The sequence below is a fragment of the Chelmon rostratus genome, chromosome 10, assembly GCF_017976325.1.
Source record: "Chelmon rostratus isolate fCheRos1 chromosome 10, fCheRos1.pri, whole genome shotgun sequence".
Lineage (NCBI taxonomy): Eukaryota > Metazoa > Chordata > Actinopteri > Chaetodontiformes > Chaetodontidae > Chelmon > Chelmon rostratus.
The window spans coordinates 18,526,474-18,552,706 of record NC_055667.1 but is presented as its reverse complement, the minus strand read 5'-3'; the positions used below and the strand labels follow the sequence as shown (position 1 = coordinate 18,552,706).

At 43.2% G+C, this 26,233-nt stretch overlaps 1 protein-coding gene across 1 annotated transcript in view; it reads right to left on the bottom strand.

Annotated features, from left to right (window-relative positions):
- Nucleotides 1-1,823: 1,823 nt before the first annotated feature.
- LOC121612307 (membrane-associated guanylate kinase, WW and PDZ domain-containing protein 1-like) overlaps nucleotides 1,824-26,233 on the bottom strand; it is a 99,128-nt gene continuing 74,718 nt past the window's right edge. Inside the window, exons 13-23 of the mRNA XM_041945111.1 lie at nucleotides 20,666-20,700; nucleotides 17,918-18,173; nucleotides 14,909-15,000; nucleotides 13,821-14,016; nucleotides 13,346-13,648; nucleotides 10,099-10,266; nucleotides 8,736-8,823; nucleotides 8,563-8,623; nucleotides 6,862-7,005; nucleotides 6,582-6,720; nucleotides 1,824-5,002 (exon numbers count right to left, since the gene is read on the bottom strand). Of these exons, the coding sequence (XP_041801045.1) occupies nucleotides 3,897-5,002; nucleotides 6,582-6,720; nucleotides 6,862-7,005; nucleotides 8,563-8,623; nucleotides 8,736-8,823; nucleotides 10,099-10,266; nucleotides 13,346-13,648; nucleotides 13,821-14,016; nucleotides 14,909-15,000; nucleotides 17,918-18,173; nucleotides 20,666-20,700 (2,588 nt within the window). The 3' untranslated portion in view covers nucleotides 1,824-3,896. The remainder of the gene's footprint in view (nucleotides 5,003-6,581; nucleotides 6,721-6,861; nucleotides 7,006-8,562; nucleotides 8,624-8,735; nucleotides 8,824-10,098; nucleotides 10,267-13,345; nucleotides 13,649-13,820; nucleotides 14,017-14,908; nucleotides 15,001-17,917; nucleotides 18,174-20,665; nucleotides 20,701-26,233) is intronic.

Below are 26,233 nucleotides of genomic sequence, written 5' to 3'. Positions count from 1 at the left end.
CTCAACCTGTTTATGTTTTACTTACAATTTGGGTGGCAAAGTTCATATGACTGTAGTATATTTAATCAAATGAATAAATGTGAATGACCTATTCAGAAAGCATTTATGTCTTGAGTCAATTTCTACTTTAGAGTTATTTAGTGACTACTGCTCTTCTGCTATGGACTTTGATGCTACAGACACTTAGAACGATGCAGAAATTGAGAAGAGTGTTTGGATTTCTTTTGTAGAGGCATCCTCACTGCTACTGTAATCTCATTTCAGCTACAGGTCACCTTGTACTTAGAACCTGGCCTATCCAAGGGATTATGACATTATTAATCAGGGATGAATATACACATGACCCAACACCAATTTTATCTGATGACTAATATTAATCACATTAATTGAAGGTTAACACAGACAAAGACTTATTGGATAGCTCAAATCGGTATCACCAAGAGACACCTTGATGCTACGGTTATGAAGTGGAAACAGTCACTCCTCAATTGTCGTCTTTAGTTCCATCATATTGCACACAAACCATTTATGAAATGTTTGTGTACCAGTTATGATTGCTACAATCAGGTACTTAACATTAGTAAGTACTTAAAATGCCCTTATAGCTGTGTCCTACTACATTATAGTGTGCTATGAATTATTTATTAAATATTATTATATAGGTAACAAATGCTAAATATAGGAGAAAAATAAAGTGAATCAGTTATTGGAAGAATCATTTGGAGACCTGCGCAACATTTCTCAATAGACTTTAAATAATCTCCTCTTTCCAGTTGTCAGAATATAGAAAACAAGATTTAGCGCAATACTACATTACAAAATACAGCAGTACTCTTTAGTGACTACTGTATTCCTAACAGTGGATAGACCCACTTGAGAGCTACACGGGTTTAGGGCTTCATTGTTTTTCAAGAGTTCTCGAAGGCTGGGCTTTTTTTACTCTGTGAAAGACGTTACAATGGTTAGTACCAGTATGATAAATGACAGAAGCTCAACTGATGAGGTGAATTCCTCCTCCTCAGTTCTTGGTCATGCGGTATGCCACACTAGCGAAAAACAAACACCTCAGGATCTCTCCCATAATGACCTTCAAGCGTAGCTATAGCAACCATCATACCGGTGGATCTTTTGTGGAATACAGATATACTCAGCGAGTACTCTGATGTCAAGCTCCACCTGAGAGGAAAAGCAAAATCACTCAAATTCAGCCCTAAAAAGGAAAAGCATCTTGCCGTGGCTGCACAGTCACGCTCTCAAATTTTTTCATCAAGGTATTTGAAGGATACTGGATAAATGCAGCCTTATGAATTCTTGTTCACACTGACAACATGCCATTTAGCTTGTTGTAGAGAAATACGTTATAATCTTAAAGTTCATAAGAATCCAGAAATTAAATCAGCCTCCTGAACAATTCAGTGGTGTGAGTTTTGCTATTGAAGCACTGGCTGTAAAAGACATGAATTGTGCTTTTGTTGTGCAGCATGAGACTGTATTGTAACATTACACCATTGTGTTGTAGAAATAAAATGAAAGTCATTTCTAAGTAGACAAGGAATACAATTCAGTTGACAGCTCGTATTACTTTTGTGAATTTTATACGTGAGTGAACCAGTGTAGTCACTGTAGTGTAATGTAGTAATTTTTCCTCCAGTGTCGATCTTCAATAAAACAAAGCTGCATATTAAAACGCAGTGTGACCTCAACCAACACAGCAGAGTGATATGATCAAAAAAGAGTGTGCAAACTCAAACTCCCCAGAGACATTACTGAAAAACGGCTATGCAGAAATATGAAATCCTTTTGAATTTGTATGGAAAACTTTATTTGATAATAAAAATAGCATTCACAGACTTCTTTTGATAGCTACATATACATTGTAATCCATCTCAAGGAAAGAAGCTGGATAAGTCCACATCTACTTGTACTTAGACTAATGTTATGTATAGCTTCATGGGTCAAATAAAGCTATGAACAATGTAGTATTTATATATGCATAGTTTTATAAAAAAGATTGGCCCATATACATGTACTGCTTTTATCAACACAGAGACAGCATTATGTCCGGAGCACATTGCAAGAACTAATGCTTGAAGAACACAGACTGCATACAAGTGCTTTATAATACAAAGGCAGGCTAACCATCGAGAAAGATTCAAACCATCAAACAGTTTTTTTCTGATTGACCAAATACAGTCTTTCATTTTAAAATGTCTTTACATACCTGATCCAGAGTAAATCAACATATTTCCCATAAATCAGCAGGTCCATTTCAGAGATATAAACACAATATCACATTCCTCACTGCTGAGGTTTTTCATAAATTTCTCTTTTGTACAAGAAAAAGGCAACATTTTATTCCTTGACAGGTTCCTAATAGTTACATTGGAAAAATTCTTTACAGGTGATGGCCAACAGGTTAACTTCTTAAATGTGTTTTTTTTCTTCTTTTTCGTTAATACAGTACCATGGCAACAACAGTGATCAAACAATGCATTTGTTGTGGTTTATCCAATATATTTTTAGTTTTCTAATGAAACATAAAACAGAGAATACACACAAAACACATTATAAAGCAGCAGTCAGACTCCAGTGGCGTGACAGCATGGCTCAGCATGGCAGATTGGTCGTCTCCTGTACCGGGACTCTCCATATATCACCAACACAACAAACCACATCAGCTCTTTGTGTCAGGACCTAGGGTGTGGTTGGTGCGCAAATGTGGGTATCATCACCATAAGGACAGGGCTAACAATTACTGTGGGATTACAGTGCATGTTCCTTGTCGATAATTCGCGACGAGACCTAACAGATTAAGTGGTTAAACTACACTTAGATTTACACATGCATCTTGCACAGGGATCATTTACACATTTGTTTGTTTTAACTTTTTTTTAAATCATATTTTATGGCAGCTTCAAGCTGGTATTCTGGCATAATGCAGACTCCTCTAAACTGAAATTTTGATGAGCAACAAATTTCAATAACTTTTTCCCACAGCAGAGAATTTACCAGAACAGTTGGTTGCCTGTCGTTGAAAGTGAGTCAGGTTCCTTCCCTGCTACATCAGCACACACTGAGGAACAAAGGGTAAAGTATTCAAGTTATTTTTATAATCCTACTCCAAAGGAGAAACTAATAACACCATTGCCAATTGTCCCGATTTCTGGAAGAGGAGGGTGAGCTGCCACACATTTCAAGGGTGCAACACAAGTAAGGGTACAGCATGCTTCTCCCAGGTACAGTGTGCACTGGTCCTTAAAGATTTAATGAAGCTTGCTCAAGATATGTGCCAAATTAAAAATAAATAGTGAGCAAATGCAAAAAGTCATATATTATTTATATAATTATCACTCTACTTTTACCAACCGATCTTAAATTTAGATTTTTGCCTTAAGTCCAACATGACTTTCACAGTTCTTGTGAACCATCAGTGTCTTGTGCTATAGTTTGTTCAGTAAAGCAATTCAGGAATGGAAAAGATATCTAAAAACAAGTTGAAAACAAGCTTAGTAGTTGGAAGTTACCACAACTGGAAGAATGTGTCATACCTCTGAGGGAACAAATATTTAGATTCAGCAATGCCTACAAAAAGCAATATCACTGATTTTATATGCAGGCACATACAATACCTTTACTATAGTACAACAACTTCTGTTATGTTCAAAATAACTCTAACAATGACAAAACAACCAGTATGAACTGATACAAGGATTGTACTCCTGCTGTTTTATGAATCTCTGGATGGGATCACAAGTAGTTAAGTCAATCAAATCAATCAACAACCAGTCGACCAAATAAAGCACAAGAGTTAGTATCCTCAGAAGTCCAATTCCAGTGTATGGTACATAGTTTGCACAGATAGAGGAGAGAGCGGCGAGGGGGATCTCTGCTCTGCTCTAGATGCTGAGGTCTTTGGGGCTCTCTTTGTACAGCCTTCTCTTGGGCTCAGGGAGCTGGTTTGGGCTGTGGCCTACTGCGTTATTGTTATGGCCTGTGTTGTTGTAGGCAGCATTGTTGTGTGCAGCGTTGTTCTTCATCATGCTGTAGTAGTCCTTCAGTCTGGGTGCTGCTGCATAGTTCAGCTCATCCCGGCTGTAGGTGCTGTCAGGGGAAGAGTCCCGCTCCACTCTGTATCGTCTCTCTGGTGTGCCGTTCATCCGATATCTCTCCTCCCTCCTCTCTGAGGAAGAGTCTCTCAGGAGGTTGCCGTTCTTTGTCACTCTATCATATGTACGGCCCCTGGAAAGAGACAAGGAATCCCCATTGTTGTTGGTGCGCTCAGGTGTTGTGGTCTCCCTGACTCGCCCAGCCGCCTGTGAGTCCTTGAGGAGCCTCCGCTCGTAGAGCTTGCGGTCAGGGGTGACTGCGAGGAACCCCCCATCATCGTACTCCCTCTCGGGTGTACGGTCCCGATGCGCTCGCTCTGCCCTGCGATCCATCGACTTGGCCCGCCGACGATCAGGAGAGGAGTTGCGCTTTCGGGTTGGTGAGCGGTCAAGGGAGCCGCGGCGCTGCAGACGAAACCTCCCATCCAAAGTAGAACTGCTGCTTGAGAGCTCTCGTCCCCTCAGTTTCTCGGCAGCTGCAGCCTTCTTCCCCGAGCTGTCTTTCCTCAGAGTCTTTAGGAGTTTAGAGATGCCGCTCTCCGACTCGGACTTCTTGACTTTGCGGCCTCGGCTCTTCTTGTTGCCACCGCTACTACTGTTACTGTTTTCTGGAGACTGCTGACTGGGGGTACTTTGACTGTGATTGTTATTCCAGGTGTGATGATGGTGGGGGTTAAATTGCCGGCCTTGGTAGTCCATCTGATCTGATCCAGCCACGTCCCTGTTCCTGTCCCTGTCTCGGCCACGTGCAGCCTCCTCCTGGCGTGATGGTTTGTGAAGGTCTGGTGGATAACTGGACTCCAATGAGGTGTGATATCTGCTGTTAGGTGGCAGTGTTCTCACTTCCGGAGTGTTTTGTGCCCCGGGTGTGGGAGGGTGCCCGTCACTGCTGCCGTCTGCAGGAGAGAAGAAGGGAGGAGAAACTTGTTGACTAGGATATCTCATAAGAGGAATCAGGTTGAGGAGTACTTCAACATCACTAATGTGACATTTATTGTGCTCATGACTTTCCTTGTTGATTCATGTGAGCTCTTGCATTGACATGACAAAGTCAATGCAGAGATTTACCATGCATACATGTGCACTTTCATATACTATATATATCCCCAGAAACAATCAGGCTAATTGATGTGTAACATTCTGTTTTACATCTACACACATAAAATGCATTGAAGTCATAAATCACTTCAACATGTTTTCTTTATGGGGCTGCGGGTTGAGACACAAGGTGATGTCAGCAACAACAGCAGGTACAACACATCGGCAAGTGTAGGGCAGGGGTTATCAACGACACAGCAGGCACCTAGGAAATCATTCAAAACAAAATGGTAAGCAACTCAGTGTGCATCATTGGGAAGAACAAACCAAAAGCAAAAAAAACAAGAGTGTGTTTGGCTGCAGGTCTGCCAAATTAGATACAGGTTGCTATGGCAGCAGCACGTGGCAATGAGCAGCGGCACTAAATTGGTCCCAGTAAAAATATCTGGTGTGGGGCTAGCAGAGGGGTGGAGTCTTTATGTGTACGGATTCACAGAAGTTAAATTAGGTAAAGTCTAGTACAGGCATGACAAGACATAAAGCATGCACACTATGTAAACACCCGCGCTCAAACACACACAAAGTGGGATTCAGGTAGGGATGAGCTGGAAGGAAGGGTGGATAAAAGTGAAAAGAAAAAGATGGCAGGGAGTGTGGATTCGGACAGACTTTTGGCTACAAACCGTGGTCTGATTTTGGCCCATTAGGTAGAAACAGGGCTCTCCCATCTTGTCATTCCTCATTGTACCAACAGCGAGATGAGGAGCCATCATCGCTGGAGAGAGGAGGAAGAGCCCAGCAACAAGAGACAATCAGAGAGAAAGAAGAAGGAGGAGTAGAGGAGAAAACAGATAAAACAGACGAGAGGCTGTTTTACAGTGCATCTTAATAGAGAGAAGAAGGGATTTGTTGTGAAAAACAAGAAAATATTACACTTCATAAAGTATCAGAAAACCATCTGATAGGAGAGAAAATGTCAGAATGAAACCCCAGATAATCCAGAATATAATGCTGAAAAACACAATACGACTCAAAGTGCAAGAGGAATAATCCATCATCAGAGCCTACAGCTCTTGGGAGGGAATATTACTTGAGCTGTAAAACATCTGTGCTGCAGATCCTATAGCATATAAATCACTGAACAAGCTCTTGTGTCAACCATTCCTTCATTAATCAGTAACATTTGACAGCTCAGTCTTGGGCTTAAACTATGACAGGTCACTTTAAACTGATGGATCAGAAAGTGCCTTCCTGTTAAATGTGTACCATTTACAGTAATAACATTCATGAAAATGTCCCTGTGGAGCACTAAGCAGATAAGAAGCTTTATTCTAGTCTGTGGTGTGTACAGCTGGAACAATAATAAGATTTCAATGCTGGCATTAGCAGTGTTATTTACAGGAAGAGGAGGAAAAACACTGCAACATGTTTACCTACCATATTCAGGTACAGATCCATCTCCCCGTTTGAGGACGAGCCGCGCCCTGCGACCACCGTTCTTGATCAGTTCAATGGCACGTGAATGCTTCATGTTCTTTGTGCTCTCACCATTAATCTCCAGGATTTCATCTCCCACCTAAAACAGAGAGGTCATGTTATTGTCACTGCAAGCTAATGATAGTGTTTCACCAATAGTGTGCAGAGTGGATATCTAGCATGCATAGGAGAAAAGTAAACTCTCTGTTGTTCCCAATTCAACTTTTAAATGGTTTCATACCCTCATCTTGCCGTTTCTGACAGCAGCTCCGTCCTCTGCTAATCTCAACACATACAGGTCCATATTGTACTCTCGTCCTCCTCTCAGGCTGAAGCCAAAACCTTTACTGTCCCGCTCGAGGTCCACAGAGTAGAACTCTGCATCCTATGAGACAGAAAAGGAGAGATAAAGAGAGAGTTACCAGGGAGAAGGAGTGACTAATCCATGGTCAACTCTGGAGTCAAAAGGTTAGTCCAAACTTCAGGACTAATCAAGCCATGTCCCACAAAAACTCACAAAATGTCAATGGCAGTACAATACCTAGAATGCATGAATAATTAATGCCACATGAGTCTGCGAGCAGGGTACAGATCACTATGCAAGGGCAGCACAAGGGCTGGACTACGACCAAAACTCACCATACTGATCTAATACATTCCCTCCCAACAGAAATATGGTCTCTCCCAAAATCATTTTCTGTGGCATTCACAGGTCCAGCGTTTTATTCATAATCAAACCACTCACTCATCTGAATGTCTGAGTTTAAAGACATCGCAGAACTTTTAATTCAAGATAAACAAAAGTGGTCAGCTTAGATGAGGAGTATGGAAAACCTTGCTAATATCATGAACTTAAAGCATCTGACACAAGGAACAAATAATTTTCAAGATAAAATGTGAAAATATCATGTGAAAATGGTGATCTGTGCGTGAGATACCTGTGTGTTATAGAAAAATAGAGATACAGTTTTGTATTCAACACCCCAACTTAGACATTAATCAAAAAATATGACTGTGTGTGAAATAGCACTTAAAATGTCAGAAACCAGTAGGGTGGTCCAGGCACTGTATGTGAGAACTTAAAGTTGAACTTTAATTAACAGTTTAACACAGCTTACCACCATGTTAAAATTGCCATTAAAAAACAATGTTCAACATGACATACATTGGCGTGCCGCATGGGAAAACTGCCTTAATAAAAAAGATGCTGCCTACTTTTCAGGGTGGCATAAAATGATTCATGTTACACTGATGAAACATAACACTGGGCATCTTTCCTTGAATACACTGGTAAGACTTATTGTGCTAAAAGGGAGAATGCCACAATGAAGCTCATCTTTAGAATAAAGATCTACCGGAGTATTTACTGTATATTTATGGCCTTTGTCTCTTCTGGTAAACACTGGTAACCTCAGTTGCAATTGGACAGAAATCTAATGTTATGCTTTCACACTTGGTGTACACTTTTCCAACACCCCTTGTGTCAGAAGTATAGGTATCCCAGTATGTAGTTATATGTCTGCAAATCTTTGCAGTGAGGTGCCTTGGACGCTGCCAGTATGCTTCATCATGACTGTTCCTCGGATGGTTGAATAGTTTCTGATGTTGGAATAACTCTAGAAACAACAATCTGATATTCACGCCCACTTCACGTTGTGATTGGCCGCAATTGAGCATCTGTCTAACTCTCGTTTTACATCACTATTTATGCAAACAACCGAGTGCAACACTATGAATGCCTTCCAGGAGAGACTGTCTGAAAATGTGTGCCACTATTTGGCCATTCCTGATAAAAATGGCTTTTTATAGATTTATGATCAGTAGCTTCCCTTTGTTTATTGGTATAATATGTGTTATGGGACGCGACTGATATTTGGTAACTGACATTTTGTTGTAAAACCCAGATGATCATTAACTGTGGAGTGTAAACATCTGCTCTTACCTGTGTTGTCTGAGTTTGTGAGGGTGGAGGAGGAGGGGCTCCTTTCGACTTTGAGTTATTCCTTTTAAAAAACAGAGACCCACATGAATACACATTGTGCTGTCTTTAAGAATATATTCCAGAAAGTCAGTTGCATTTTTGAATGTTTAAAAAAGGGATGCATCATCACCTACCGGGACTCTGTGGACTGTTGAGGTGTGTGTGTGGTGGTGATGGTAGCTATCTTCTCAGCATTAGTCAGCAGAGAAGCATTGGAGGATTCTGGAAAGAAACACAGAAACAATGAAATGAAAAAGGAAACAACTAAGCTAAAATAAAGTGACTGCTTTTGTTAAATGCATTTGCCCACGGCTGTATTTTCAAAAGACACTCTGGAGAACAAAATGTTACTGTCCAGAAAAGTCCACTGAAACGCCCACAGGCTACTCTATTCAACCTGATGCTAACTGCCTGTGATGTTGTCATTTGCCATTTGCTCATGGACAACACTGGCCAAAACTGCACGAAAGAAAAACAGCAGTAAAGAAAAAAAGAGTCTGTGACTTGCATGCTTTTGTTTCATCTATTTTTCCAGGAGGGGGAAAAACAAAGACAACTGTCTTTCCTTTCCTTCCTTCAGTTCCATTTTATCGCCAGCAAGAACACTGCAGCACACATTAGTTTCCACAGACACTGGCAGGAGTACAGCCCCGTCTGTGTTTAGCAAGAACATCAGCCTGACTCATTCGTCTCAGGCTCCTTACTCACTCTCCACTCATTACTCGAAGAAATAAGACTTCCTCACGGGCCACCTCTCTGTCTTTCTGAGGCGAAGAGTGTTCTGACGCCGCACATCTTTCATGGTATTTGAAATGAGAATACGGTAGACCAATAAATGCTGTTATTGCGATATTACAAGGCCATATTTTCTCTGAGGAAAGCCTGTGAGTTAGCGTGTGGGGGAGTTTGTTTCCACCTCTCTCACCTCGTGTCTTAATTAGGCTTCATTTTCTGTCTCTATGGAGGGTGTTACAGCAGAGCTCTGCTCAGTGTTTACATTGCTTGACCAGTGGCTCAGCCAGTAACAAGCACCCTTGTTACAGCACTTGACATATTTTACCCAAAATGTGGAGCTTTGGATTTCAGACTGCTTGTTCTGCAATATTATGCAGTTCTATTTCCTTTCCTAAACTAAGCTGAAGAGATTAAAACCAACGGGAAGCAGTTCATTAAATGCAGAAAGTGTTTTTAATCCTTTCAAACTGACAAAGTATTGCAAATGCTATAAGATGTTCAGTGAAGAAAATAACAAAAAGCAGAAAGAGAAAAAAAGGAGTGAGAAGAATTGTAGAAGTGCTACAGTACTTTCTGGGGGCAACTTCACCTTACTCCTACTCAATGACTCACTCTCTGAGAGACCAGGGTTCACACCCTGATGAAAAGTGCTCTTGCCTGTGTAGAGCAGCGGTGCCCTTTCCTTCCCACCACATCCATGAATAAGTCACATCATGCTGCATTATGAAACAGCCATGTGAGGCTGGAAGCCAAAAGCCTTACCATCACCCGGGATGATCCTGAGCGAGACTGTGTTCCCGGCTTCCTTGATCAGGTTGACGATGTCTGAGTGTGACTTGTTGGTGATGGAGCAGCAGTTGACAGCCAGTATTCGGTCCCCTACTTTCAGCTTCCCGCAGCGGTCCGCCGGGCTGCCTTCGATGATGCGTCCTATTTTGTGGGGCATGGCCACACAAGCATTTCCAGCTTTTGCATTAACATGAATATTTGTTTGTGTGTGTGTATATTGAACATGTTAAAATAGTGTGTGGTGATTAATTGGTTGATTGGTTGTATTGATTTAGATTTTATAGAAAGGAAAAGACAAAGAAAAGAGACAGAAAGACATGAAAAGAATAGTTAATTATCCAAATCACCACATCCCGATTCACCCAAGTTGAGTGTACATCCCAAGTCAACATGCGGCAATCAGTACACATGTAAAATAGTACAGCAGATGCCTCCAAGAACAAAATTCATTGGCTTGGTGGGAAACTGCAGAGTCTTTCCTCTGCCCCCATCGGCCGTCGAATTAATCAATGGGCTGTGAATCATATGCCACTGGTCAGAGCCCGCAGAGGCTAATGCTTGACAGGCTATCAATACACTGGTCACAGGATCATGACTACACCTCCCTGCCTTGGATCAATAAGCGCACAATCGTTGTTGCAGTGTAAGACGTTTGGGTAATTGAGCTGTGGGATCTTGAGAAAATGATAAGGATTCCTAAAGAGGAGTGCTCTGAGGTGAGATGTGCAGCCTATAGTCTATATATGACAGTAGTCATGTGGTTAATGCAAACACTGCGAGAAACACAAGCTCCACCTGAGTGACAGTGTTCAATACTGCACATCTTGTTTACACAGAAGCTTTGAACAGACCCCGGGGATCTCCAGCTCTTCTCACCCCCTCTCCATCTCATTTCCTTTTTCTCGCTCCCCTTTCCATCCAGTATTTTTGCAGAATCCATATTTATTACATCACCTTACTTTGCTGCTACCCTCCTTCTGTTAAGACTGTAAGATGCACTTGTCACTCTATGTAAATAATGAGATGTGGGACATTACAGGGTGTGGCAAGTATGCAGGATTTCATACCCAATCTGCTAAGCACAACACCAATTCCAGGTCATAGTGGGAGGAGATGAGAGGGGGGCAGGACCCTGCTGGACTGGAGAAAAATGATGCATGTATCCATGATGTATGGGAGATTGAATCTGCTGAAACTGCTTTGTTCTTCCCAGGACTGACAGACATGCAGCTTTCCTTCTTTTTTTTTTTTTTTTTAGTAATAAACCTTCCTCTGTCACGTTTCAGCTCATGTCCCACATGGTTGGAATCCATTAGGAGAGTGAACACAGAATGCTACAGCATGATCCCAGATCAGCACATGAAAGCACAGAGTCCATTCATCTCACCGTCCCAAGAGAAATAGTGACGGAGCAGAGCGGGGGAGCGCAGTGAGACAGCAGCAAAAACAGGAGCCTCAAAAGACTAGAAGACGTTTAGACAAGGTTGTTGACTAGCACTGTCACTAGTGTCACTATAAATAACACATTAATTCTTGCATTGCATTTTGCAGAGCAACACCATCAGCCCATGGGATCAATGAAAATTTCCCTGGGCAGTCAGTGTGGCCAACATCTCATCCATTCTTATGTTTTTCTTGTGACACACCACAGTACATCATCATAATGGCTAACTATACAAGGGACCTTGGCATGACATTGGTGTTGGAAATTCATCACTCAGAGGTTAATAGCAAGTTTGTTCGGGGAGGCCATCTACAATTCCTCATCAATGCGTGAGCAACTTTAATACATGTAATTCTGCTGCTTTGCCGGGACACATAAATGGTATAGACAGCTATGGAGTGTGCTGAGTGGACTTCAATTACATTCTGAATGAATTGGTGAGGGCAGCTGTGAGGCATGAATCTGTAATGATGGTGTTTGTAAAAAAAAAAAAAAAAAAAGCTGCAGCCGGCCTGATCCCGAGGGAGTGCACTCCACACATGAAGAGATTTTGTCCCTAAAAGCTTGTGATAGTAGGTTTGTGACCTCGGCCTAAGGCATCGAACGCACTCCTGTCAAACGCAACTCGTCTGCTATTCATTAAGTTGAAGAAAGTCAATGAGGAGTAACTGTAAAAACGTTGTAATCCTGCCAGGAGATGGCATCAGTCATATTTTACTCAGTGGTTCATTCGCGGTGTGCCCTCTGTGGATGTGGGTCTTTGCTGGAGGTATAGGCTGGGGCTGTTTCATGCTAGTTTTTCAGATCAAATTGTTCAGGGTATCTGCAGGTCTTGAAAAGACTTTAAAAGAATTGAATTTACTTTCACTTCCAAAAAAGCCTTAGGAGGTATTAAAAAGTCTTAAATAATTTAATTTATAAAAGAAAAGCCAATGCCTTAAATATTTTCTCTTGCCTTTCACAGGCAGTAATTTAGTTAGAAAAGTTTTGTATCTGATGGTTGAGAGACAGTACCACCTTGAGCTATAAGTGGGATTGTTTTGACACTGGGTTGTGCATGCAGGATGCCCTGTAATTTTCTTTTTGTGTGTAGTTTCATTCAGTACAATCAGACCTGTAGCATGCACTCAATTCTGCAAGCAAGGTAGGAAACTCATTCTGTCATAACGGCCATGTCTGAATTTTAGCAAAAACTTACAAGAACTTAATCATTTATAAATGAATTAATCATTTTCAACTGGTCAGTCCATCCCTCTGTATATATATCGTATACTATATACTGCTGGGAAATACTGAAAAAATGATATAATAATATAATACTAATAGCAATGATCAATAATTCATCCTAGGGCCATACTTTGGATGGAATGGTTGTGAAACAGGTATTAAGTTGCATTCTGTGTTGTATCCTGCAGAAACACTATCAAACTGGTATAATTTCAAATCCCTTTATCGTCGGTGCCATGTGGTAACCTTTGAAGAATACTGCTTTCAGATCAAAGTATTCTTCTGTTCTGAAGTTTTTTTGTGCTGCTGCTCACAGTCGGTGAGTAAATTTATCACAGAGAAAAATAATGATCTTCAAAAACTCTTTCCCTTAGCATGCACCAATACAGATTACAAATGCCCAAATAATGAAATTATTGAGTCAGTTTAGAATCTAAATTGAACCACATTGAAGTCAAACAGACTTAGTAAACAAATAAATTGTCATGTCAAACTGAATAAAAGTCCCTGTCAATCCCAACTAGCTCCAGTTTGGTCTGCCTCACTTACCAAAGGTGGTGCCGGCGTCAGGCCTCGAAACAGATGACACAATGACAAAACCAAAGCCCTCGTTCTCTCCACGCTGGATCTCCACGTCGTAAGGCTGCAGGGAGGCAGGCACCACCGCGCTGCCGCTGCCTCCGCCGCCGCCGCTTCCTATGCCGCTGGTGGATCCGCTGCCAGAGCTGACAGTGTTGAGAGAGTTCTGGCTCCCCTGGGGGGTCCGCTTGCCCTCCGTCAGGCTGGGTGCCTGAGTGCTGCTGTGGTGGGATGAGGCCGGCGACGGGGGCACGTCGCCTTCTCCTTTTGACACTGGGGATGAGGAGAAAGAGAGCACACTGGTTAGACAAGAATGACCCGTGCATGCTCTTTAACATCAGTTTCAAGTAATTCCCATCAGGAACCTTGACGTGCAGTGTGCACCCTGCTTATATAGCATGCATGTGACATCTATGAGTACAAATGCAGTTTTATTTCCCATCACCTCCATATCCGGGGGTTTTGCGTCTGACTGTGAGGTTGACATGGCCCTGTTTGGCGGCCTGCTGCATCAGCTGCACCACCAGCTGGTGAGACTTGCCCACCACCGCCGTGCCGTCCACACAGATGAGCTCATCGCCCGAACGCAGGCGCCCATCTTCATCTGCTGCCCCATACTTCACTATGTGTCCTATGTAGATCTGGAAAAGGCGAACACACACGACGCGTGATGTAACGGATTACTGACTTTTTGTGAAATGACGCTGTAGTTCATTCAACAGAATGACGTGAAGACAGTAGCTTTGTAATTATGATACAGTACTGTGGCTAATTAAGAGTCATTAAACTGCAGTAAATTAAACCACCCGCCAAGAGAGAGTGCAATGACTCATTGTGACTCGTCTGCCTCTGATTCTGAATTAATCTGTTATACACAGCAGCATTTCAGAGTCTACTATCGCATTAGGTATTAGTGGTTGTTGTAAGAAACCACGAAGGCCGATGCAGCCTGTTGGGGCCGTGGGGAAGCTTGTGCGCTTTAGGCGTTGTGTGGGAGTGTACACAAACAGCTATGAGAGAAAAAAAGCGCACCACTACCACCCAGCATTTTTGGCACAAACAACAAGGACTAACTCCTGTGGGGTAGACCTGAAGCCTGCTGCCATTTTATTTCCCTCTATTCCTCAATATCTGCTTTCCACTCTCCCTCCTGCTCCCTCCTTTTAAGACAAATATATGGCGCACAACCAGAGGGATTGTGGGTAAGGCCTTTGCTTCTCTTAACAAGCTGTCTATATGATCCTCCGGAGAGCAACGACTCCTCTAAGAGACAGAGTGATGTGTTCGGACTTTCTGCTACTCCGGTTTAAAGGCGAACTAAACAGAAAAGCAGGAGGAAAGAGAAAGACTGAAAAAAAAACTAACCAAAAAGTGCACCTTACATAAAACTGGTAAGCATACTAAGAAAAAGGACAAAGCATTCAGATATTTATCAGCAATAGTATGGATGGGGTGCATGAATGTGTATGTACACTGTGGTCTTTTAATTCGTCAGCTATAGTGATTGGGATTGAAAGGTGGAGCGATACTTACAGGCTCCCCGGGCTCATTTCCTCCCAGGATGCGGAAACCGAAGCCTGTATCCTTCCGCCAAAGGAAAATGTCCTGCTCCTGGCAATCTGGCACTGAAACACACAAGAGAAACCGTGAGAGGCCTCCGTGGAGATCCACCACCAAATTTGCCAAAGACCTGCAGGCTCCGCTCAGCGTTGCCTGATTTGTAGCTATGTAGGCTCATCGCTGAATGCTTGTTGCCCTAATCAACAAGTTGTACCTCCCAATTATCACAAATCCATGTCTAGTTGTTTAATCACTCATCAATAAGGTGTTTGCTTTTCTATTAGTGTCAGAATGAGAGCAGGCAGGATCAACAGCTGCTCCGTCCCTCGCCTCAGCCCTGCCTCGTGGGGCAGATTGGCTCCTTGTTCTCATATGTAGACAACAAACTAGGCTGCTTAGTCTCATGCTGTGACCTCTTCATACTCGCAGACCTGCAGTCCGAAGAGTTACTCAACGGCGATCCCTATTATTAGCCCCCATTTATAACTGAACCTCTCTTACACACACAGATTTGTAGCCTCACTTTGGCCTATTTCTCTCCTGCTTTCCATCACACATGCACAACTCCCTGGCCATTTGCATCTCGCGGTGGACAGAGCAGACTGTGGAGGAGGACACAGGCAATTTGGTGTCAGTCTGTTCAGCCTACAGGGCCAGTCAGCACAGGAGGCACAGGCCATTTCTTCTTGCACCGCCTGCTGTCTACACGGCTGCCATGCAGGGCCAGTAGTGAACCCATTAGCTTCAGCTCCCCGGTTCCCCCCATAAGGTGCTTTGTGTGAATTAAACTGCTGTGGCTAGACTTGTAATTAACCCTCTGCTGGCCCGTGTAGTGGTCTAAACTCAACATAACGAACAGAAAGAGGTATGGCCGTGTGCCACATCAAGCGACAGGTAACATGAAGGTTTGAGGGAAACAAATTCCCAAAAGCTCCCCTTTCAGTCACACTGTCCTGCCATTGACTTGCTGGACTCAGTGGATGCATAGACTCACCTGCCCACAAATTCAAGAGTGTGCACCTGTATGTGGCAGCATGCACATGAATACATATGAAAAAACAGACAGGGAATCTGGGCCTCTTTGTCATTCTTTGTCTCCATCTCTCTTTCTTGTTTCATTGTGTCTCCCCTCCTCCCCCGCAGACTCAAAAAGGGGCTGCAGCTCCTTCAGGGGTTATCAAACAGATATACCAATCAGCAGCAGCTTAAAGCAGCCCTCTCCGGGCCCAGTTAATATTTAATCAGCAACAGTCCTAGATTCTACAGGCAGCCATGATTATTAACCAACACCGCGATACATGTCATGTCTACGTCTGGCTGGCAACAATCACAATGTGCGACACGCTAACACAGCAGACCTACAATCCCCAAACAACCGTTTGCAGCACAGAGCTGTATTTCACCACATTTGCAGACGTATTCTCCCTTTAAATATCACCACTAGTACAAGCACAGGAGATATGCGAGATGTAATTCAGCCAGCACAATCGAGTGAACCCGTTATTTTTGGAGAATCCTTCCCCTTTCTCACAGACTCCTCTATTAGAAAGAGAAAAGAAGTGGTTTGACACCCTTACAGTGTTTCCCCATGAATAATGCAAGAATAGGCCATGACTGCAAATGATATTGAGGAGTCTCACAGAGAGGCTGCCTACTTTCTGGTGTTCCAGTTTTGGATTTTGGATTCTCTGTTTTTGCAGTGACTAAATGGGGCGTGAGGCAAGCTGTTTGGCTGCTGATAATGTAAATGTGGTCAGCTTTTAAGTGTGACTTAAAAAGGTGAAGGATGCCCTGGGTGATGTGCAGGAAAGTACACACACACGCGTCTTGTTTTTTGTACTTGCGGGTTCTTTTAAATCAAGAGCAAGGCAAGAGCAGTGAGTATGAATGACTGACACGTACACACACACACATTCAGTCACACCACTTATCAGGAAGTACTAGTTTGTTTTGAAGGACACCCCTCATGGAGGCAACTTTTGTCAATATGATCAGTTGTGACTCCGTAAGCACACAATTGGCCTCCATCACCAGACAGAGATGTGCCCTGTGACGCTCACACCATATTCTCAGCTGTGACTCTATGCACCTTCTCCATGATTGCTTCCAGACGCCCTGGAAGCAATCAAAGATGCTTCCAGGGCGTCTTTCACTTTATCAAAATGATCTAGCTACCCAATCAGTGGACAAAAAAAAGAAAAAAAAAAACAAAAAACTAGCAGTTACATGTTGAATCATAATTTCCCTGACCTCCATGTTTAATGCCAAATTCATACAGTAGACATTTCATATAACATCCAAGAGACAAGCAGAAGAAATAACAGAATGATTTGGAATAAGAAGTCAACTGTATGCAAGGCAAATAATAAACAATAAAAATACTCAGCATTATTTACAGTCAACATTTTGTGAAACCAATTTTATTACTTCTTTGCGCATTAGATAAAAAGATCTCTACAAACAGCATGTGTTTGAAATATGAAGCTACAGCCCACAGCTTGTTAGCTCAGCTTAGCATAAAGACTTGAAACAGGAGGCAACAGGCCTGGCTCTGTCCAAAGATAACGAAACAGACCCACCGGCATCTGTAAAGCAAGTAATATTCTCCACATAACCCCTGTGAAGCAGAGATTGTTTGGTTACTGCTGCTGGCTGTAGCTTCATATTTACAGCACAAACAAGAGATAGATCTTCTCATCTAACACTGCCTTAAAATTCCTTTAAATCATGACATAAATGGCCATTTACAAAAATGTATAGCCTCAGATCTCTAGGCCAGTCATTCCACAATTGAGTCTTTTTTTGCTTTTATCTTGAATGTAAGCCATCAGGTGTCCCCTACCAGATGATCTCAGGCCAGTTTTGTCCTTATAGAAGGTTAATAGGTCTGTAATGTCGCTAGCGGATAGACCGTGCTGACCATTTAAACTCTAAAGTCAGCAAAGCCTTCAAATTCCTAAAATAAGTAAGAATTCTACTCACGTCGGCTCTCGTACATGCTCCTGGACTGCGCCCAAATCTTAAAGGGGTCCGGCTTCTTCTGGAGGGTGAGGGTGCCATCTGCAGGGTCCTGAGGGGGCAGGCCTGGCAGAGGCTGGGTGGGGGCAGCAGGAGTGGGAGCCACAGCCTCACTGGGCATGACAGAGGGTGGGTGGCTGGGAGAATCGGTGTGGGTGCTGCGATGGCTGCACACACTGTGCTGGGAGCTGCTCTGGCTGTCTTTCCTCTCTAACTGGTGCTGGGTGGACAGAAAACAGAGAGTGTGAGAGAGAGAGAGCAAGAGAGAGAGAGGTGTATGTGTGTAAGGGACGGGGGTGGATATAAGGAGGAGATGAAGGCAGAGGGCAGAGGGAGGTGAAAAAAGTGAGAGTGATAAGTGAGTCAGTGATAAGGGCGAGATATAGGGGGAAAGAGAAGAGTGAGGAAGGTGTTGATGGAGGACAAAGAGAAGGAAAAAGCATCCAAGGTCATCTTTTTTAGACATTGCAGTAGAACATCTCTCAGTAAAAACGATTGCTGGAGTGTGACGGAAATGACTTGGTTTCCATGGTTGCGAGACAAAGACAGATTGAAATGTGAGGGAATTTTAATGAACAAAGATATTGCCTTTTATGAACCCTATGATTCTTTGTTTACTGCAGAGGGTCCCATGCTTGGAAGCGTATGCACAGAATCAAGGTTGGTCTCAATTAAAACAGGAATGTGTAAAATCTGACATGAAAGCAAAAATGAAAAGTAAAATCTCAACAGCAGACAAGAATGCTGGTGGGCCGGAGAGAAGTATTGTGAGCGTTTATGTTTGTTTGTTTGTTTTGCTACTCAGTCAACAAACTCTGCTTGAAGTACCTGATTAAAATATTAGGCTGTTGAACCCGGCTAAACTTTTACTGCAACACAACATCGTCAGGCAAAATGCTGTTGTGGCCAATCAAAAACGTGCAAGGGGCACATTCACGAAGCCCCTTGCGTTGCTTTAACGGAGGTTTGTTTTTGATGTGAACACAAACTTAGACAATGTATAGAGTACCATGTTTTTTTATGGCCTCTTGTTGTGCTGCTGGGCCCCTTGTGGTTTTATATAATCTTTGTATTCTGATTCTGCAGCCAGAGAATGTACATGTTACCACGTTATTATTCGCAGATGCACATTACAAAACACTTCACAGCTTCATGAAAAATGAGCTGTACTGAGAAAATGCAATTACTGCCAGTGAAAAAAAGGGGCAAAATGACGACTGAATCATTTTTTATCTGATATGAACAATAAACCAGTGCATGAAATGGTAGAGAAGTTGTGGCACAGTGTCCCAGTCTCTCACTCATCACACTGTACGAGATGAAGGGTCAAATATTCTCGTAATGCTTCTTAATGAGGACAACAGGCATGCAAAATTGACTTCTCATTTGATCACTGGAGACTTGTTTAATGAGCTGAGACAGCACAGTCTCTCTCGCATATGTGAGTTTACTGTGAGCATTTATTTAGACCCTGAACTGGAGGCAAAATGGCTCTTCTGGGCTGACACGAAGTCGCATGCAGCGTGACATTTCACTGACATAACACAGAGGGGGGAAAACTGGCTTTTCCTCACTGGAAAACTAATCCAAAGTGACAGTCAGGCAGTGCCACTATAGGTCTTATTCGACCCCCTTACAGCGCCCACCCCTCCTCCAGCCGCCGTGCCATGTGACCAGAATAGGTAACACCCATTTCAAACTAATCCTAATTCTAACATCCAGACATCTGAGGGCAGGGCTGTTAACGTCAATCAAGAGACACAGGACAAGGTTTTCTTGCATTCAAGTGACGGGAATTAAACCCATCGCTGACCTTGGATGCACCTGTCCAGAGGAAACGTCCTTCTACTATAACTCGGTGGCTCTCCAGGGGTGAATTAGGGTGACAGTAATGTAAAGCTGCAGTGGCATCTCTTCTGAGCCTGCATTGATTTTTTATCAGGTTGAGATAAGTCGTAAAAATAAGGAGGCGTTTGCTCTTTAAACTCCTGAATAACTGGACTGTCCCTTAAGAGACCCTTGCGCACAGAGCTGGTCTTTCTGCCTCTTTCTACCCTCTTTCCCATGTCCTCTCTTACCCATCACAGCTAAGAGTCACATCTGTTGCAATCTCTCCTCCAGCTTCCCTAATCTCCCTCTGCTTTGTTTCCAGCTCACTCTGTCGTCATTGCCCCCTTCTCCCTGTCTGTTAGCCTCAGTGCTTCCTCTGTATCTGTGGGCTATCATAGTGATTCACTGTTGTGGGACAAACCATCTCCACGCTTGTCTTCTCCGCCCTCACCCATTCCCCCCCCTATCCGTGCTTCATGCCTCTCTCCCATCCTCCCTCAGATGTTGATGTCTGCCCTCCCCAACAGCTGGTCACTGTTACACTGTTCTGCCTAGGCTATGCTTAATCAGTCACAGGATGGCAGCGTGGCAGGAGTGGAGCGAGAAACAGAAAGGAGAAATGACAACACAGAGGCAAGAAACGCAAGATGGGAAAAACAATAAAAGAAAGAAGCAAAAGTCCAAGTGGCAGACTGAGATTGAAGTGAAGAGGATTGGTAGCGGCAGGATAAAATGTGAAGATTTATGAAGCCCTGGATGCAGAACAGTGAAGCAAGAGTTAGATATCATATCTCTGTGTCTTTTGTTCTTTAAATAGCGCTCCTTTCACTCAGTGGAGCTAACACGCACGCACACAAAAGAGCTGAAGATCAGAGTACTCACCACCAGCTTTGGACTCCTCTTGGCTGGCACCACTCCTGCAAAACATCGGCAGAGAGACAGAGAGAGCATTAATGACCTGCTGTGCTCTTCCCTTGTCCCCTCCGATCAAAAACACCCCAGGATGAAGGAATGGACCCTGGTTCCTGCTGCAGAGCAGAGCGCAACTGCCCCGGCTCTCTCTCTCTCTCTTTCTCTCTCTCTCTCGCCTCCTCCTCCTCCTCTTCCTCCTCCTCTCTGTTGCTTTCTCTCTCCGAGCAACACACTGCGCTAGGCTGCTCGCTAATCCAAGTGATCTCCTCCCCCCTGTGTTGTATCCCGCTCCACTCGGCGCTCTCACCCGAGCTATTAGAAGAGGAGCCACTGATCTATCTGCATTAGACAGACTTATGCTGCAGCAGCCCTGGACTGTTGGTCCGAGCTACAGGTCCTCACAAGCAGCCACAGACCCCCCCCCCGCTTCCGCCACCCCACCTCCCCTTTAGTCTGCTTGCCAGCTGTCTCCAACGCAAGCTCTCCAACAGAATCTCAACTATTACCCACTGAGAAGGAGCTCAGCAGCTTGAGCATCATATCAAAGGAAAGCCTCGGCTTTTGCCTTACTATGCACATCTTCTAAGTAACTACAGAGCTGTTTCCTCTCCACTCCACTCCCTTTGCTTTGCTCAAGGCTTACATTGAGAAGCTGATCTTCACTCTTCGCCTTTTTTTCCTTGTTCCCTCCCCCTCCTCTCTTTCCGTGCACCATGACTTGTTCTCCATCTATCTGCCTCCATCTCTCTCTCTCTCTCTCTCTCTCTCTCATATACCAGTTAACATACTGTAGAGAGTCACCAAGAAGATCAATCTCATTTGTGCTAATGAAATATTAATACTTGGAGCGAGTTGTCAGGGGAGAGGATTCACAGCATACCAGTGTTGGGAATAATCTACATTCCCACTTTAACCGCTTTATTTTCACATCCATCACAACCCAACAATTCATTCATCATGTAGGTTCCTCCACCTCGAACGCATTAACACAAAGCTATTCAGACCTCACTTGATTGTTTACCCCGTAAACTGAGAGTTTGCACTGCTTTCCAAGAAAACTCCTTTCTCTCCCTGAAGCTCCTTTTCCTGCCACTTACAAAAATAGACAAATGAATGCATGAACGGCATGAGGCAGGATTGGGACAAAGAGTTGCTGTTGCCAAGGCAATCAAGTAGTTCTGTATACGGTGGCAGCAGTCTACTTTGTTTAATATGAGGAGTGAGCAGCAGCAGCACATTTACATTATTGACAGACCTTTGATCCGTTACAGCGTCACACATGGCGTCATTTCTGCTACAGAGGCCAATGAAAACGTATTCTTCCCTGCAACATCTGGTGCCAAGCGTGCACATAGAAAACCCAACTTGAAGTATTAATGGAACGTTCCATCGACATTAAGACATGCAACAACATGCAAGCATCCATCTTAGCCTCTTTCTGCTGCATTGGCAAAAAATCATTAAATGTTAAAACTCTCTGTTGCTGCAAAGCCCCTCTCTCTACACGATTCATAATTTATCCTCCCTATTTTCCCCCTCTCTCTCTCTCTCTTTCACTCTCTCTCTCCCCTGCTCTCTCCCTCCCTCAGATTACGGGGTGCCAGTTACTGGAGCAAGTGGAACATCTTAGCCGCTGACATGCTGATGAATGTTTTTGTACGTGTGTCTGACCCAGGAAGGACACCCATCAGAAGGTCAGATGTCAATAATAAGTGTTTCCCACGACAACAGCAGGTTATATGACCCAGGAGCCCTAAATTACAGAGTGTGGGAGGTCAATAAAAACCTTTCACTTTGAAACAACCCCTGAAAATCTTCAAAGTGGCAACGAGGTCGACATAATTGTCATCAAGCATAAAGAAATTGAATTTAACTGTGGCCATATGGTCAATAAATTTGGGCATGGAACTGAAGGGGAATAAAGATTCAAGGAACTGACGTACTTTGACCCCAACTCTGCATTAATCCACTGTGTCAGCTAGAACAGCAGATTTAAATGCTGCGTGGTGTCAACGCAGCTTCATGCATGATGCAGTCTTTAAATCTGCTTAACACTTCCTCTGGCATTGTGATGCTGATGCATGCATGTAATTCAGAGTCGATAGAATCTGGTTGAATGTAACATTTATGAGCATCTGAAACTCGGTGGGAAGAAATATGGGAATGGCATGTTCCTGCACACATGCGACTGTGTGGAAGCACCCATGAATTCATGCATGCTATACAGATAAAATATCAGCACAGGCAGGTATGCAAGAAGGTTAGCGTTTATTTATGCACAGCACGCAGACATTGACGAGTATGCAGGCACGCACAGACACACGTAGCATTTACATTATGCACCGGGGCCATAATCCTGATATTTTTTACTCTGCTGAAGCTGCTGAATGACAGTAAAGCTCTGCTCAATACCCTACAACAGAACGCTGCTCCATTTAAAAGACTGACTTGATCACTGAGGATGCAACACTGGCTTAAAAGACCTGATTTTATTATTATTACCAAGGCACCCTTCTACCAGAATGACTAAGACTGTGTCCATTATCATTCAAATGAGAGGGGAAGTAAACAAATTGGAAGTGAAAGCAAGCGCCGTCAGTTGTTTGGTGACCTAAACTGCCTCTGAGCATCAGTGTGGAGGAGGCTGCTTCCTTCACTTTTTTTTTACAGTAGACGGTGAAGTACGCCCATAATAAGCAGCAGAATTACAAAGAAATGCTAAATGCTAATGAGGAAATAATTGAACTGCACTAACGGCGGGGAGCGTAGATACACATGTTTTATCAATCGGTAGTATGAGCATTAGTGTTTCTGCTCAATAGCCTGTTGAATTTGTGTGTACTGGTGATGAGTAGTGGATCAGGCATTCTTTATCTTGATGAACCTTTAAAAAAATTACCCCTGCCAACTGCCCCATCCCTCGGTGCTAGATTGCATTTTACGAAATCACACGCACAGACACCAGTTTTCACTGGCGAGCAGCAGCGTTCAGCAGAGTTCAGTAAAACGCAGAACAGTGTGTGGTTCGGCATAGTTGTGTGGTTACAAATGTGTGGATGTGTGGGGAGGGGAGTCATTTTTTCATCCCGGAGCAACAGCTCTGAAAAAGCTTGAGCTTTTCAAACTGAATCTGCAGCGCGATGAGTGGCCCAGTGTTTCAATATGCGGTTGAATCTGTGGCCTTGGTGGGTCTATGCAGAGCCCACACAGAGCAGGCGAATGGGCACTTTCTCTTCAGGTTTTTTCTATATACATTGTTAGAGTGTGTACAACATGAGTAATGTTCTCTTCTGTTGAGCCAAATCTGTAAACATTTGACCTTGTTCTACTTATAAGATTGTCCTATTATCTGGTTGTCCTCTCTCTTCATCTACTCTAAATTATATTGTCTCGCTCTTCCTCGTCATCTGTCGGCATCATATTTCATTCCTTTACCTTCATTTCCTCTCCATTTTATATCCCTTCTCTCTGTCTTTTCATTTTCTCTCGTCTTCCTCTCTGTCTCTCAGGGGACAGGAGCGGTGTGCACGATTGTCATGGCAACAACGATGGGAAGACAAGATGAGGGAGTCATAGCTGGCCTGGCCTCCTTTACAGAGGAAGATCCTATGTATGAGAACACCAGATGTTGTCTTTAAAATTTTATTGTTTAATAAAATTCCCAAGATTAGAAAAGCTTAAGGTAATAATAGATATTTTTTACCAGGTACATATTTGCACATGCAACTGCCTGGAGCGCAAGGGTGCTGCAAAATCGCTAAATGTTAAAAATGGTGTGATCCAAGTGTGATCCTGCAAATTACACTTGCATTTCACACATTTGTGAAGTGTTATTACAACCTCAATTTCAAACAAGTTGGGACGTTGTGTAAAACGTAAATACAGAACAGAATGCAATCATTTGCAAACAAGCTGCATTTACCAGCAACAGTTTTAAAAGGTGTTGCTGAGCCCATGCAGTAATATCCTTAATACAGTCATGTGTTCACAAAGTGGTGAACCTCGCTCCATCCTTGCTTGTGAACGACTGAGCCTTTCCAGGATGCCCCTTTCATACCCAGTCATGATACTATCACCTGTTACCAATCAACCTGTTTACCTGTGGAATGTTCCAGACAGGTGTTTTTGGAGCATTCCACAGCTGTCACATTCTTTTGTTGCTCCTGTCCCAACGTGTTTGAAATGCGTTGCTGCATCAAATTCAGAATAAGCAGATAATTACAAAAATCAAAGAAGTAGATGAGGTCACACATTAAATTTATCGTCTTTGTGCTGTTTTCAATTGAGTATATGTCAATGTGTTTTTTGGAATTAAAGGTGTAGATGCAGCCATTAACTATAAATTAGAATAAACATTACATCCAAGTCTGAAAATGACTTGTCAAGTTTTTTTCTTTCTAACATCTGTCACTACATAGTCCTCGCAGTTACTTCCTTCATTACCACAACAACCTATTCTACCTCGTCTTTTTCCATTTGCCAAATTACATGTTGCCATTCTCCCCTCTTCTAGGTGTTCGACGACCACAGAATTGAAACGAGAGACACCATTTGTTGGGCAATCCAGAAAGCAGAACGTGGCCCTGTTCATTTCAGAGGCACTACTCTGCCATTGCAGGGAGCATTAAGGTAATGGCACAGTGCACTACAGCCTTCTGCAAATGCTCTGTGACAAAACACATTCGAATTTTCACTCGTGAAGCTTCTGAACTCGCAGTGTACCTATCTGAGATTAGCCACAAGCAAGCTACTCCGACAGTTCAGTTCAGAGCAGTGATGCCTCCTGGGATAAACTGGTGTAGTGTTGCAAAAGATGTTTTTCTCTCTTTGTCATGCACAACTGATAATACAGACAACTCGATCTGAATCTTTTAAAGTCTGTGAGGTTCAGTTTTTTTTTCAACATTTCGCCAGTGCACAACGATTTGTTTTGCATAATGGAAATTCGGTCACACAACTCAATCTAGTAAAAAAAAAATCATATACAAAATTAGAATATACTAATTTCTGTGGGAAACAAACTGTCATGTTTGAGAGAAAACGCTCCCTGTGGAAAATCATTGTGTGATGTTATGTTTGTTTGACCTTAGGCTTTATGCCCTCTCTTAAAAACTGACTGCTGACTCTGAGTCAGACAGCTCAGATTGATGAGTCACAGATGAACAGATTAAGGCTTCTTCTCCTCTAGCTGAAGTCCACCTTGCTCCTCCTCCTCCTCCTCCTCCTCCGCCTATACTTCTCTAAACCAATCCCCTCATAAACGCTCCCCTCGCTGAACTTCCAGTGCTGTTCAGCAAATCTCACCCTCTCTCCTCTAATCCTCCACCTCCACTTTCTCAAAACATGATCCCTGGCCCTCCTATTTCTCATCCTCTACTCTCTCTTCTTATCTGCCTTACCTCGCTCCTCTTAGCTCCCATAATTGCTGTTTGTGAATGATTATGCGCTAGCTGCTAGCGATCACTTGAAAGGTCACCGCATCATTCTCACACAGGAAGCTGAGCACGCACCTCAGTCCCAACCTCAGTCCCAACAATG